The sequence below is a fragment of the Zalophus californianus genome, chromosome 2 (genome assembly GCF_009762305.2).
Source record: "Zalophus californianus isolate mZalCal1 chromosome 2, mZalCal1.pri.v2, whole genome shotgun sequence".
In the NCBI taxonomy this organism is placed as follows: Eukaryota; Metazoa; Chordata; class Mammalia; order Carnivora; family Otariidae; genus Zalophus; species Zalophus californianus.
The window spans coordinates 136,473,234-136,486,272 of NC_045596.1; the positions used below are offsets into that span (position 1 = coordinate 136,473,234).

The following is a 13,039-nucleotide window of genomic DNA, read 5'->3' on the forward strand; positions in this document are numbered from 1 at the left end:
TTAAATGTGAGATAAACCTTAAAAGTGAAACACAACTTAATCAATTTTATATCACCAAATTCAGGAAGTTTTACTGTAAATCTACCCAAACTTCGGGGATTAATCAAGTTGGTTTTAATGTTGTGTGTACTGAGGGCATTCAAGAGAACTAGAGTTTCTGTGTCTGCATTATGGCCTTAAATAGTTAATGTATATTTGTAGTTGTCCAATTTATTAATTTCACTATCATCCTGCACTTGGCTAATACTGACCAAAAACCAAACCTAAACAAACAAATATCTGGGTGTTATTTTCCAAAGTTTAAATACTTAACATGATTACTATTTTTCATGAAATGGCATAAAAGACTAGACAAAAAACAGAAGCTTTACAAAGCCTCCCTTCAAAAAAAAAAATGAAAAGGTAATCTAAAATCCCACATGTATTAACACAGAAATTACTGTTATATTTTAAAATATCATTGTGTCATTGGCAGCTTAGTTTTCTAGCTCAAGTTCTATGAGTCCCACCTTTAAAAAGAAATCAGGTAAAAGAACCAATTAAAAATGGAATATGAATGTCTCTCCAGATTATACCAAAGAAAAAGGACACAATGTCAGATATCATTCAAATAGTGCACACATAGCCATAAAAAACATATTTCCCAAGTTGTTATTGTTTGTGATGAACATTTAAGTGCACAGAACATTTGCTTTTATGGCAGTTTTATTCTCAGCACAGTAAATGGCAAAAGGGTTTCTGTTCAATTGACTTTCTCATAAAAAGTTTAATTCCTTATTCATTTTAGCATAGGTTGTATCTTGAGTTTCTCACTCTAGTTTCTATTTATTCTCTGAGTAAGTAAATTCTGCTGTGTAAGATAGACTGACCTGGAGTCAGGGTGAGAGAAAATTATACTTGTTATTAGTGATGTGAATTGCAGAAGCTTGAAGTCCTGTGGGGGTGGAGTGAGGATGGGAGATGACTTTAAGCCCAAACTGCCATCACAAGAAATAACTAAACACTACACAGAAATAGAATGTTTTATGCTATGTGATGGGGTTCAGTACAGTTCACCTCAGAATGTGCCGCTTTGGCATGAGGATTATTCCCAGACAATCTTATTTGAAGACAATAAAGGCCCTACACAAGAAGAGCTTTTTGGTCCCCCCACCCCTTGGCTGTCTAAAAGAATTTAGATAGGGGTCCTGTACCAAGAAGTGAGTTATTACTTAAGATAACTTTTTTTTTTTAACATAAGGAAAACTTCTCAGCAAGACATGGCAAACATTTGCTTACCAAACCTTAGTTCTTCCATCTCCCTGTGAATTTTCTTCTCCAGTTTGAAGTCCCAGACCCTTACCCTCTCTTACTTCAGGACGCATATTAACCGCAATTCCCTGCCAATGAGTTTCATATTCTTATGGGGCCTCATTTGTACATAATTAAATTTATTTTTCCCTTCTTACTTGTCCCATGTCAATTTGATTATGAGGCCAGCCATAAGAATTTAGGAAAGTAGAGAAAACTTCTTTCCTCCCCAACATACATCAAGTATCATCTTACAGTATTTGATGCCAATAAACAAATACTACAATATTCTATATCCTATTTTAACCAGTTTCTTTGTAATCACATAAATGTGAATAGAAATAAATGTAAAGATGCTATATTCCTAGATCTATGTTTCATTTATAGTTCCACAAATCATAAATCATTAAAGAAAATTCTTAGTGAATCCATGTCTCTATTTAAGAGTTAGTAATAGTAAATGCTAAGCATACTACAGAGGCATTTAAATATTTAACACATATAATAGAAGGGATCTATATAGATATAGTTATAAGTATAAATATATGCATAGATATAACGATGTAAATGTAAATATAGATATAAATCTCTTTAACTTGTTTTGTAATCTTAATTTTAATACAATCAATAAACATGATTGTACAGATATAATTCATTTTATTAAGTTTAAATATAAATGGCAAACATAAACCTGATAAATTTGATATGTGAAATAAGACTTAAAGTTGAAATAATTAATGAATAATGCAAACCATACTTTAAAATTATCTTAAGTATTTGCTAATATTTTTCCAGTAGTTATTTTGTATTACTCTTTTTATTTTGAGACAAGTGTAGAGTCATATGGGGTTAAAAGAAATGAGAGAGATTCCATGTACCCTTCACCCAGTTTCTACGAATCGTAATATTTTGAAAACCTATAGTACAATATCATAACCAAGATATCATCTTTAACACTATCCACTGATCTTACTCAGATTTCCTGTTTTACGTGTATCAATTGGTTTATGGGTATGTGTTTATTTTTATTCAAATGTAACACATGAGTAGGTCCCTATATTTACCACCATAGCCAAGAAGATATAGAAAAGATCTTTCATTATTTGTAATCTTTTAAAGCAGAGGTTAACCAACTTTTTACGGGAAAATCCAGACGAAATATTTTCTAGGCTTTGCAGGCCATACAATCTCTGCTATAAATACTCAACTCTCCTTTTGTTTTGCAAAAACACCCAAAGGGAATTCCTAAATAAACGGATGTGGCTTTGTTCCAATAACACATTGCTTAAATAAAAGGGGACTGCAACCTGGGTTTGGTCTCTAGGTTCTTGTTTGTTGACTCTTATGCTAAGGTTTGCATAATTACCTTTTTTAAAAAGATTTTTGTGTATTTGAGAGAGAGAGACAGAGGCAGCAAGAGAGCACACAGGAGAGGGGAGGAGAAGGAGAAGCGGGCTCCCCACTGAGCAGGGAGCCTGACCTGGGGCTCAATCCAGGACTCTGGGATCATGACCTGAGCGGACGGCAGATGCTTAACGGACTGAGCCACCCAGGCACCCCGCATAATTACCTTTTATTAGATCTAAAAGACGAAATGGTTTTTTGCGGAGGAAAACTCATTCCTATTATTTAGTTTGATTTTTTCTATTAAAAAATCTAATTAAACATAGGTTTTTAGCAGTTCTTGAACTTAATATTTTGATTTGCTTTTTCCATTGGGCCATTATTGGAAACAATATAATTGCAGACATTCTATGGAAAATAAAGTTCACAATCATAAGGTTTAATTTTGGCCATCACAAACATGTCAGGCCTTTAGCTATAACGAATTTGGTTTTACACCTAAAACTTGGCCAACTGCACACCCATAAGACAGGCAGGCCACTTATTGTTTTGTGGTATATCATTTAGTTCCTTTCTGCTGAAATAAAGTTCTTTTGTGAGGTAGATATGTGTTAGGCAAAATCCCAAAATAAATAAGCAGAAGACACAAATTCTGAGACCTGAGAAATGCATAAACCCTTGGTAACTAACCCAGATAATATAAATGAAATTTTAATGCTACGTATAATGAAATAAGAAAGTATTTTGACTTATATATGATGAGAAAGCATTTTGAAACAATCAAAGAATTGATAAATATACTCAGTATTAGTCTGAAAGACAAAAGTTTTTCAAACCATTGTTTTATGAACTCACAGGAAGACAAAATTCCTAGCTATATCCAGTTCATCTATGTCCATACTGATATACATATTAAGTTGCATTATGCCTAAGCATCCAGCAATAAAGTTGAACATTAAAATACACCAAATGTTTTTTTCTCACATGCTATTTAATATCATATGTTTCCACATAATCGATTGCTGGGTGTCAGTTGGACAAAACTTCATTTTGAGAATGTTTCTACGTTACCTTAATAGAATATTATTTATATAGCAGTGTTGCCAATATAGCATCTCATGTCAAAATGACAGAATAAGTACTCACACACACATACACACACACACATACACTACACTTTCATGAGTTTTAAAGCACAATGCTAATAGAATTAATTTTAGTTATATGTAAAATAGATTTTATAGAAGGGAATAAATTGTACTTGAAACCAAAGCAACTGCTATTCTTTCTGTACAAGAAGAGAACCTGATATAAAATACTCTGTGCATGAATTCAAGTTGCACATAGTTCACTGTGGTAAAGAAACTATTATCACTTTACTTCAACTATATCAATGGGCTTCTAGTAGCCACACTGACTACAGAGTATTGCACCTTATATCATTTGAAAAGCTCTGTATCATTTTATTATCACCTTGGAAATAATATTTTATTTATTCTACCATGTTGGAAAAAGAAAGTTTTTAGTCATTTTACCGTAATACCAGACAAGTCTTAAATGTAAATAAACTTGAGGAAAATTATGAAAAAATGGGATAGGAACCAATTGAAGACTAGAAATCAGGTTGATCACTAATCTATTTGAATGAGGAAAGTTCTGTATATTTAACATCTCAGAATTTCAGTCTGGGTTATGACTAAGAATAAGCAAATATTTTCTCCAGTAGAAACAAATAAAGACAAAATAAGTTTAGGAATAAATGACATTAGAAATGTTCAATGATTTATTTACTTATAGACCACGTTAAAATAATTTCTCAAATTATAATTCAGCAGTACTTTTTATAAACAGTAACCAATTGTTTTGAGTACCATGAAAGTAAATACCAATATTTTTTAGGTTTTTAAATTATTGTAATCCCAAATTTACTAATTAAATTTAGCAGAGTTTTTCAGAGTTATTTCAGTGGGCATTTACAGGTTCCATATAATCTGAATTATGTGGTGCAAACTGAAACCCATCGTTTTTAATCAGGAAGACATGAGATGTTATCACAGCATGGCTTGGCATTCACTATTCACTCAATTCCACTCCAGGTGCTTTTCACTGGGTGGATTTGGCCTGTTGACTGAATTGGCCTCCCTGTGTCCTAAGATAACTGCCATGATTGGGAAGCCATATGGTGCAATGCTGTAAGCTATATTAAATTTGAGTCATATTTTGGCCAACTTTGTACTCATAATTGAGATTCAGAATTGTATCTGTGTACATTTCTATATACTTACTGTTTATTGATGTAATTAAACTCACATTTTTTTCTGTCCCTTTTTAAATACTTGCTGATATAAAATCATGCTAGAATTTAAACTTAAAGGCAGTAGTTGAGAAAAGGAAAGGAAGAGAAGGTGACACTTTAGGTTCACCCTGTATTTACCTTTAAAGAAGCAGTCTTCATTGTGAACAATGGTAATCTTTTGCTTTTTCAGGCAAGCAGCTCTATGCACTTCACAGTGGTTTTCATAAAATTCTCCATCAGATCCACACACAGGTTTGTAGTGCTGCTTGCAAAGGTCCATACAGGCACATTCTGCTTGCCCTGTCTCTCTGCTGATGACACAGTGCCTTCCCAAACCACAGTATTTATTTTCACAAGACCCCAAAGGGCCATCCTGAATCAGGAATCCTGAAGATAAAGAAGAGGAAAATCATTTGTAGTCATATGTCTAAATAATATGTGCATGTCAAAGTATAAAATAAAAAGAAATTTAAGAGAAATATAGTATAATCAGGGTTCAGTTGTTCTCAGGGCAAAGGAGACTTGTATCAGACAGGTAGATGACCTTTTGAAAACACTCTCAACATTCTCCCCCTCCTACTCCCCTGTGATGTAGCTCTCTTCTCCCTCTCCAATGAGTAGCGTGGTCCTTAAGAAGAGGATCCACAAAATTAAGCTGCCTGAGTTCAAATCCTGGTTCTACCATTTACTAGCTGTATGTCTTTGGAGAAATTACTTCTTTGGGCCAAGTTGTCTCATCTGTTAAATGTTGGTAATAGTATAGACCACCTCCTAAAGTTGTACAAAATACTACTACCTGTAATAATCTGCAGGAATCACTTCCTTGTCATATAGTAAATGTTAAATAAATGTCAACTTTTACATGAAGAGAATTCTGGATAGGAGAAATGACATGTATGTATATAAAGCAGGAAATAGGAATGGAAAATAATTGTGCCTTGAAAACTTCTTGGTGGGTTCTGACAGCTGATCTTTTCTTGTTTTGACCTTTGCCACTGCACAATCACTAATACATTTCTCAACTAAATGAATAAATCATGAAGAATTCAATTTTCTTGCTATTTATTCAGTTTAACAATCTCCATTGGCATCAGAAAAGAGTAGGTGTGTCCAGCAGTCTTGTACTAAAACCAAACTAATCAACTTGAATCCCTACAATTTTATAGACAGATTTGGCTTTTCTCCTTTGAGAATTTAACTGGAAAGTAAAATAAAAGTCAGTAAACTAACATACATATGAGAGACACACACAGATATATATATATGTATATATATTATATATACATACATATATACATATGCATGTGTGTATATATGTGTGTGTGTGTGTGTGTGTATAACCATCAGTGACACCTATATTTTGTAAAAAAGAAAGAAAACATTTAGGAAGTAATAAATGACAGTAATTTTATTAGATATTTAGTGTATATTTTTAGCTTGTTGATTTAAAACCTTCTCTCCACATGATGACATCATATCATTAAGAACATAGATTCTGATCCAGAGTTTAAACCATAACCCAATCAGTTACAATCTTCAGGACCTAAACATCTGTAACTCAGTTTCCTCATCTGTAAAATCAGGATCATACCATATTCTCATAGGGTTATCAAAACTAAAGGGCTTGGCACATATAAAACTTCATTTAATTGCTAGTTGTTGTTGTTATTATTATAACCACCTTTTTAGAGACTAATTTTCATAAGGACAGATATATACAAATGAACAAGTATTTAAAAAATCAACTTTGTTTTTAAATGAAACCTACACAGTACTTTTACTTTAATACATACATGTATTTCCAAATGGACTGTAGCAAATTTAATATTACAAAAAGAGAAGACCAATACTATCAACTGTGTTTTTTTTAAAGCACGTCTTTTGATAGCAGTATAAATTGGGATAAATCATCTTGAAAATAATTTTTAAATACTTGTGTTTTTTAAGTTATTATTTATTTGACAGAGAGAGAGACAAAGTGAGAGAAGGAACATAAGCAGGGGAGTGGGAGAGGGAGAAGCAGGCTTCCCGCCAAGCAAGGAACCTGATTGCAGGGCCTGATCCCAGGACCCTGGGACCATGACCTGAGCCAAAGGCAGACACTTAGTGACTGAGCCACCCAGGTGCCCCAATTTTTAAATATTTGAAACTCTTTGATACCACATTCCAATTGCTGAGAACACAATCTATAAAATTAAAAAATAAGAAAAAGAAATAAAAAGATACATAATTTACTGAACAAATCTTCCCAATGCAGTCTTATTTTATATGATAACTCACTGAAATATTTTAGTAAATTTTGTAAAGTATATTTAATGTGGTAGTTCTGAAGTTTAGCATGCATGAAAATGGCCTAGAAAAGTTGTTAGAACATTGATTCTGCCTTCAATCCACCTCAGAGTTTTTGATTCAGTAGATCGGGACTATATGTAGCCCAAAATTTGTATTTCCAAGTTCTCATGTGATGATGGGATCATACTTCAGGGTCTTTGATTTATTGAAATTCTATTTTATATTTAAAATAAATATAACACAAAGAAAAAGGCCAGGTAAACCATTAGGCAATGTTCTTAAGTGGAAAAGATGAGAAGTTTATGCTATGATTAAAAACATATAAAATAATGCAAGTATTTAGAAGCAACTAAGCAAAGATAAAGAAAAACAATTAGCTAGGTGAATATAATACTGGGCAAATTTTTCTGCTGGCATTATTGCCTTTTAATGCTCAATGCAATACATTAAAAAAGTCCAAAGTTATGTCAGCTGTGACCGTAAAATAATGACTGATTTCAATTTGGAAAATCTTTTTCCTCAACCTTATGCCAGTATTTATGCCAATTGTTGATCTAATGTTTATAGAGTCCAAGATGTGGCTGTCAGAAATCTGACTCACATACTTGTATTTTCTATAATTTTACACATTATATTTTCTTTGTGTTCTTACTATTAATTCTAAATTGGGTGGGGTTTTTTGTATCAAATACTTTAAGATTTATCAAGAGAATAATTTTTTACTGTCAAAGAATGAGTTTAATGTTTATTGAGAGTTTGATCATTCTACATTTTAGTCACAAGTGAGTTGGCTAACTGAATCAGTAGTTATCTTTTTGGGGAGGAATGCTGTGCTAAAAATGAAGTCATTTCTCATATATCTAGGTTGGTGAATTGCTTTCTTAGAATCTCTCCTCTTTTTTCCTCTCAAAGCCTGTACCAGTTCAGATTTGTATTAGGATATTGGTCATTTTCTAGAAGTTAATGAACTAGCTAGAAGCTGCATGTTGAATGTAGTTGATACAATTAAAGGAAATTTAATTAATTCATATGCAATCCAAAAGAAAGCTCATATTATGTAAATGAATAGCTAGAACACATCCTTTCTGACAGTAATTATCCATGACTAACGCTGAACTTAAGTTTCAGCTGAGATTAAATCAATTTTATACTGATCAACATGTCAAAGATTTCTTTTAAGTACATTCAGTCAGATGACACATTAAATGAATTTTAATCAAGAACTTATATCATGTTCTCTCATAACTTGATAAAAAGCATTTGTTCCCAAAAAAGTGCTGTATATTTAACACGCACATCATTTTATAATTTCTATGCCTTCACAGCATTATAAAAACTCTTCAAACAGATTTAAAACAAAGATGAAACCTTAAAAGATGAAAGACACCAAATCATAAAGCAAAATAATTCCTTAGAATTCTAAAGATGGTCTTTTCAGACTCCCAATCATGATGCATCTCTTCATTTATATATATAATATGCAATTTATCAAGCAATACTTAATATAGAATTGATGTAAATTGAAATAAACTTTAATAAACTATACTTATTTTTATTTGTAAGGTTCTATTTTACTTGCTATAGGACAGATGAAAAGAATAGTCATTGATACTTTTTTTAGTGGTTCCCAAAGGGCATAGGGCAGGATTTGAGTGTGCCCAAGTAGTGGGGCAAAGAATTAGGGGCACAAAGAAGAGTGAGATGGATAACAACAGGTAAAATTCACAAGCAATGTATCATGTCACTGTTGAGGTTGTCTTACAAATGGGTTAGGAGTTCAGAAGTTTGCTCTAGGGATAGGGTATGAAATAGATTGATACTGAATTGAAAATAGGAACAGCAGAGGAAGGAAAAAAATAGATTTTGATGAGCTAACTATCTCTAATGATTCCAGTGAAATATAAACATAATTAATTTAGAGTGCCAAGTTATTTGAGGTGTTTTCTCATAAAAACGTATAGTGCTAAAGTACAAAATATAAGTATTATGTTAACTTTGATTTGTTAAACAAAACAAAAGATTTTTGGTCATAGAACAGGGTTACAGTCTTTGCTTTACCATTACCTATTTGTCTGACCTCATCCAGGTTGTAATGTCTTTAGGCCTGATATGCAAATGGTAAGCTAAGAGGGAACTAATAAATTATCTTTTGAGTTACTCTTGTCCAATCCCTTCACTTAAGAATGTTTGGTAAAATATCATTTTGATTTTAATAAAAGCTATTATCTGAGAAATATGTTAATAAGCTTTCTCTAGAATGCTTCATATTTAAACTCAACTACATTAAACAATCATATACTTACAATTCTCTAGTTTAAATATTTTCGTATTCTAGAAACAGCCTCAGCCATATAAAATGTAAAATTATTTTTCACATAGATTTTGTATTTCTCTTTTCTAAGATTTTGTCATTATATATATTCACTTTTGTATCATGTTAATAATTTCAACAATGGATCATAAAATCAGAGTCCTTTAATTTGTATTCCAACTGTCAATACAAATGTAATTTTTAGGCAATTAGTTAAAATTGGTGAGCCTTGGTTTCCTTAACTATAACATAAAAGAAACTCTGTAAGTATTATTTAATGAGTAAATAAAATGAGGATAACAGTAATGGCCACAGGATTATAAGATTGATCCTACAAGAGGACTCTGTGAGATAATGCACTGCACATGCTTGGCTTAGAGTATGTGTTTAATAAATATAGTTATAATTATTAAGAATTATCCTTACTATAGACTTGGCATGTAGAATATATTGACTTAAAATTACTAGAATGAAAAAGAACAACTTTTGACAACTCTAGCTTTTATATGTCCATTAGAAATGTATTTATGGGAGTGTGGAAATATCTTTTTCCCAAATAACATGTCTAAAATTTTCAAGAGTATCCACTACATAAGAATTTCCCTCATCTGAAAAAACAATACAAAACAAAACAAAAAAACCCTCAAATTTATATGATTACATACATATTTATATGATTTACATATTTTATAAATAAGTATAATACTTTGGTGACATTTTGTTACCCACATATAGCAAAATTTCAAAACTTTTCAGTAAATGCAAAATACAATTTCTTGTTGCACACTACAAACTCTAACAAAACACATTCAGTTCTCACAAACTTCATGGCAAGTAGCAGTTCAAGTAAATATTCCAATGCCTGCAAAAGATTGAGCATAGTATGACATTTCATGGCCTTTAATGATTGCGATATGTATGTCCTCCTACTTCTTTGTGAAGTCGGTCAAAATAAGGCTGCCTGAATGATAGTTTGCCCAGTGTACCACTATTGAAATACAGTTTGAAGGGTCACATGTCTGTACTTCAGTGAATTTGGAAACTTCTTCCCCATCTTATTTTAGACAGCCCATTGGACTTCGGTAAACATCTTCATGTAATTCTGCAATCAGATTGATTTTAAAAGAAGTAAATACGAAAAAAGATAAGAAAAAAAAACAGGAATTCAGGTAAGTTCCAACCATCCAAATTACAGTTTCTGTTTAAATCAAAGAAATTTTTGCCACATAGATGATTTTTGATGTGTCATTTTAAGAAGTTATCACTAGCTAATATGCTAACAGTTATTACTTCTTGTTTGATGTTCTCAACTGCAGTATAATTCCAACAGCAGAACACTGAAAGAGCTTAAGATGCACTCTCAAAACTCTTTCCAACCCCAACTAGTGACCTTGATACCAAAGCACACAAAAATGTTTCCTCATCATTAATTTTACCCTTTCCAAGTCCCATCTAGCAGCCAGGATTTCTCTATTAACTTAATATTTCTATCCTGTTGAGAGCTGAGTAGTACTTGTGGTTATACACTTTACCAGATAAAAATACTCACATCATCTGTGTGATTTATATAGATCATGGAAATGGGTTGGAAGCTAAAGAAATCTCACTCGAAAATACTTTCCTTTAGTAGCTAGAAATGCAATGGCGTTATAGATAGGTCAGTAGATGGATAACTTGAGAAACAGATGGATAGATCAGAGGTGAGTATATGGCATTTAAGACCTGTTTTTTTAGATAAGACTGATTATTAAAAACAAAATATTTACTTTTACATATTTTAGTTCTGTAAAGATTTTGAGTGATATTAAAAGAAAGAAGTATTTCTTTTGCTTAATAGCGGCTACTATCCTCTATAAATGATATTGACTGATATAACAAATAAGAAAATAAATAAACTAGCAGACATAAAATAAAAGCTTTATTTTATAGACATATATGCAATGGTAGTAAAGACATATGCTAAATCATCTGTGATACTTAAAATATTTCAGGCTTTGGAATAAACCCAAAACTTTAAAAATACCTTATTTCTTATTTATTTAAAAATTTAAAGCAGTAGATGGATTATTCCCAAATAATGTAGATATTTTCACACTTGATAAAGAATATTAAATAACAATGGGGCTCCTGGGTGGCTCCATTGGTTAAGCATCTGCCTTCTGGCTCAGGTCATGTCCCAGGGTCCTGGGATCCAGCCCCGCATCAGCCTCCCTGCTTTGCAGGGAACCTGCTTCTCCCTCTCCCTCTGCCTCTCCCCCTTGCTTGTGCTTTCTCTCACTCTCTTTCAAATAAATAAATAAATAAAAGAATATTAAATAACAAAATAAAATATTTAAAGTGAAGATGAAACATTGTAATGGGGGCGCCTGGGTGGCTCAGATGGTTAAGCGTCTGCCTTCGGCTCAGGTCATGATCCCAGAGTCCTGGGATCAAGTCCCGCATCGGGCTCCCTGCTCCTTAGGAGCCTGCTTCTCTCTCTGCCTCTCTCTCTCTCTCTCATGAATAAATAAATAAAATCTTAAAAAAAAGAAACATTGTAATGGAAGGGTATATTTGATTAGGTAATCTTCGGATTCATTATAATGCTGATTGTTGGAGTCAGACCAACCACATGGCTAATAGGGAATTGAGGGAGAAAAGACAGCAATTTCTGTTAGAACTGTAAGAATGACTGCTAGAAAAATATTGCTCTTAGAACTTAAAAGTTTCAATTTTAAAACCACTTCAAAAAATTATTTTTAATATGCTTCATTTCCTTTGAAAAATTATTTTTCTTGGGGCACCTGAGTAGTTCAGTCGGTTGGGCTGAGATTCTGCTTCTCCCTCTCCCTCTGCCCCTCCTACCCACTTGTGCTGTCTCTATCTCTCTCTCAAATAAATAAAATCTTTAAAAAAAAGAAAAATAATTTTTCTTTACAAAAAGTGTTTTTAAAACTTTGATTTTATGTTTTTAATTAATAGACTTTAATTTTTTGAGCATTTTTAGGTTCATAGCAAAATTGTGTGGGGAGTACAGAGAGTTCCATAATCCAATCACAAAAAGGCAAATATGATGTGATTCCAATTATGAACTCCTTAGGGAGTCAAAATCGTACAGACATAAAATAGGATGGTAGTTTACAGGGGCTGGGAGAGGGGGAATGGGGAGTTATTGCTTAATGGGTACAGAGTTTAAGGTTTGCAAGATGAAAAGAGATCTGGAGAACTCTGAAGAGTGGTGGTGATGGTTGCACAGTATCACCGTCCTTAGTACCATTGAGTTGTACACTTAACAATGGTTTAAAATGTAGTTTTATATGTATTTTACCACAATAAAAATTTGGGAAAAAAATTAAAGTACAAAGAATTCCTATCCCCCTGTATCCCCTCCCTCCAGAATACACAACCTTCTCCACCATCAACAAAACCTGATCATCTACTATTTGCAAAAAAAGAGCCTTTGTTTCCTAAGAATCAACTTATTACCACATCGAGGACACTATACTTTCATGATTAAGTTATAAAAC

The 13,039-nt window shown here is 32.5% G+C and overlaps 1 protein-coding gene across 2 annotated transcripts in view; it reads right to left on the reverse strand.

Annotated features, from left to right (window-relative positions):
* FSTL5 (follistatin like 5) overlaps window positions 1-13,039 on the reverse strand; it is a 741,602-nt gene that overhangs the window by 507,458 nt on the left and 221,105 nt on the right. For both annotated transcript variants that reach the window (XM_027597352.2, XM_027597351.2), the window contains exon 4: window positions 5,069-5,317. In XM_027597352.2, coding sequence (XP_027453153.2) covers window positions 5,069-5,317 — 249 coding nt within the window. The remainder of the gene's footprint in view (window positions 1-5,068; window positions 5,318-13,039) is intronic.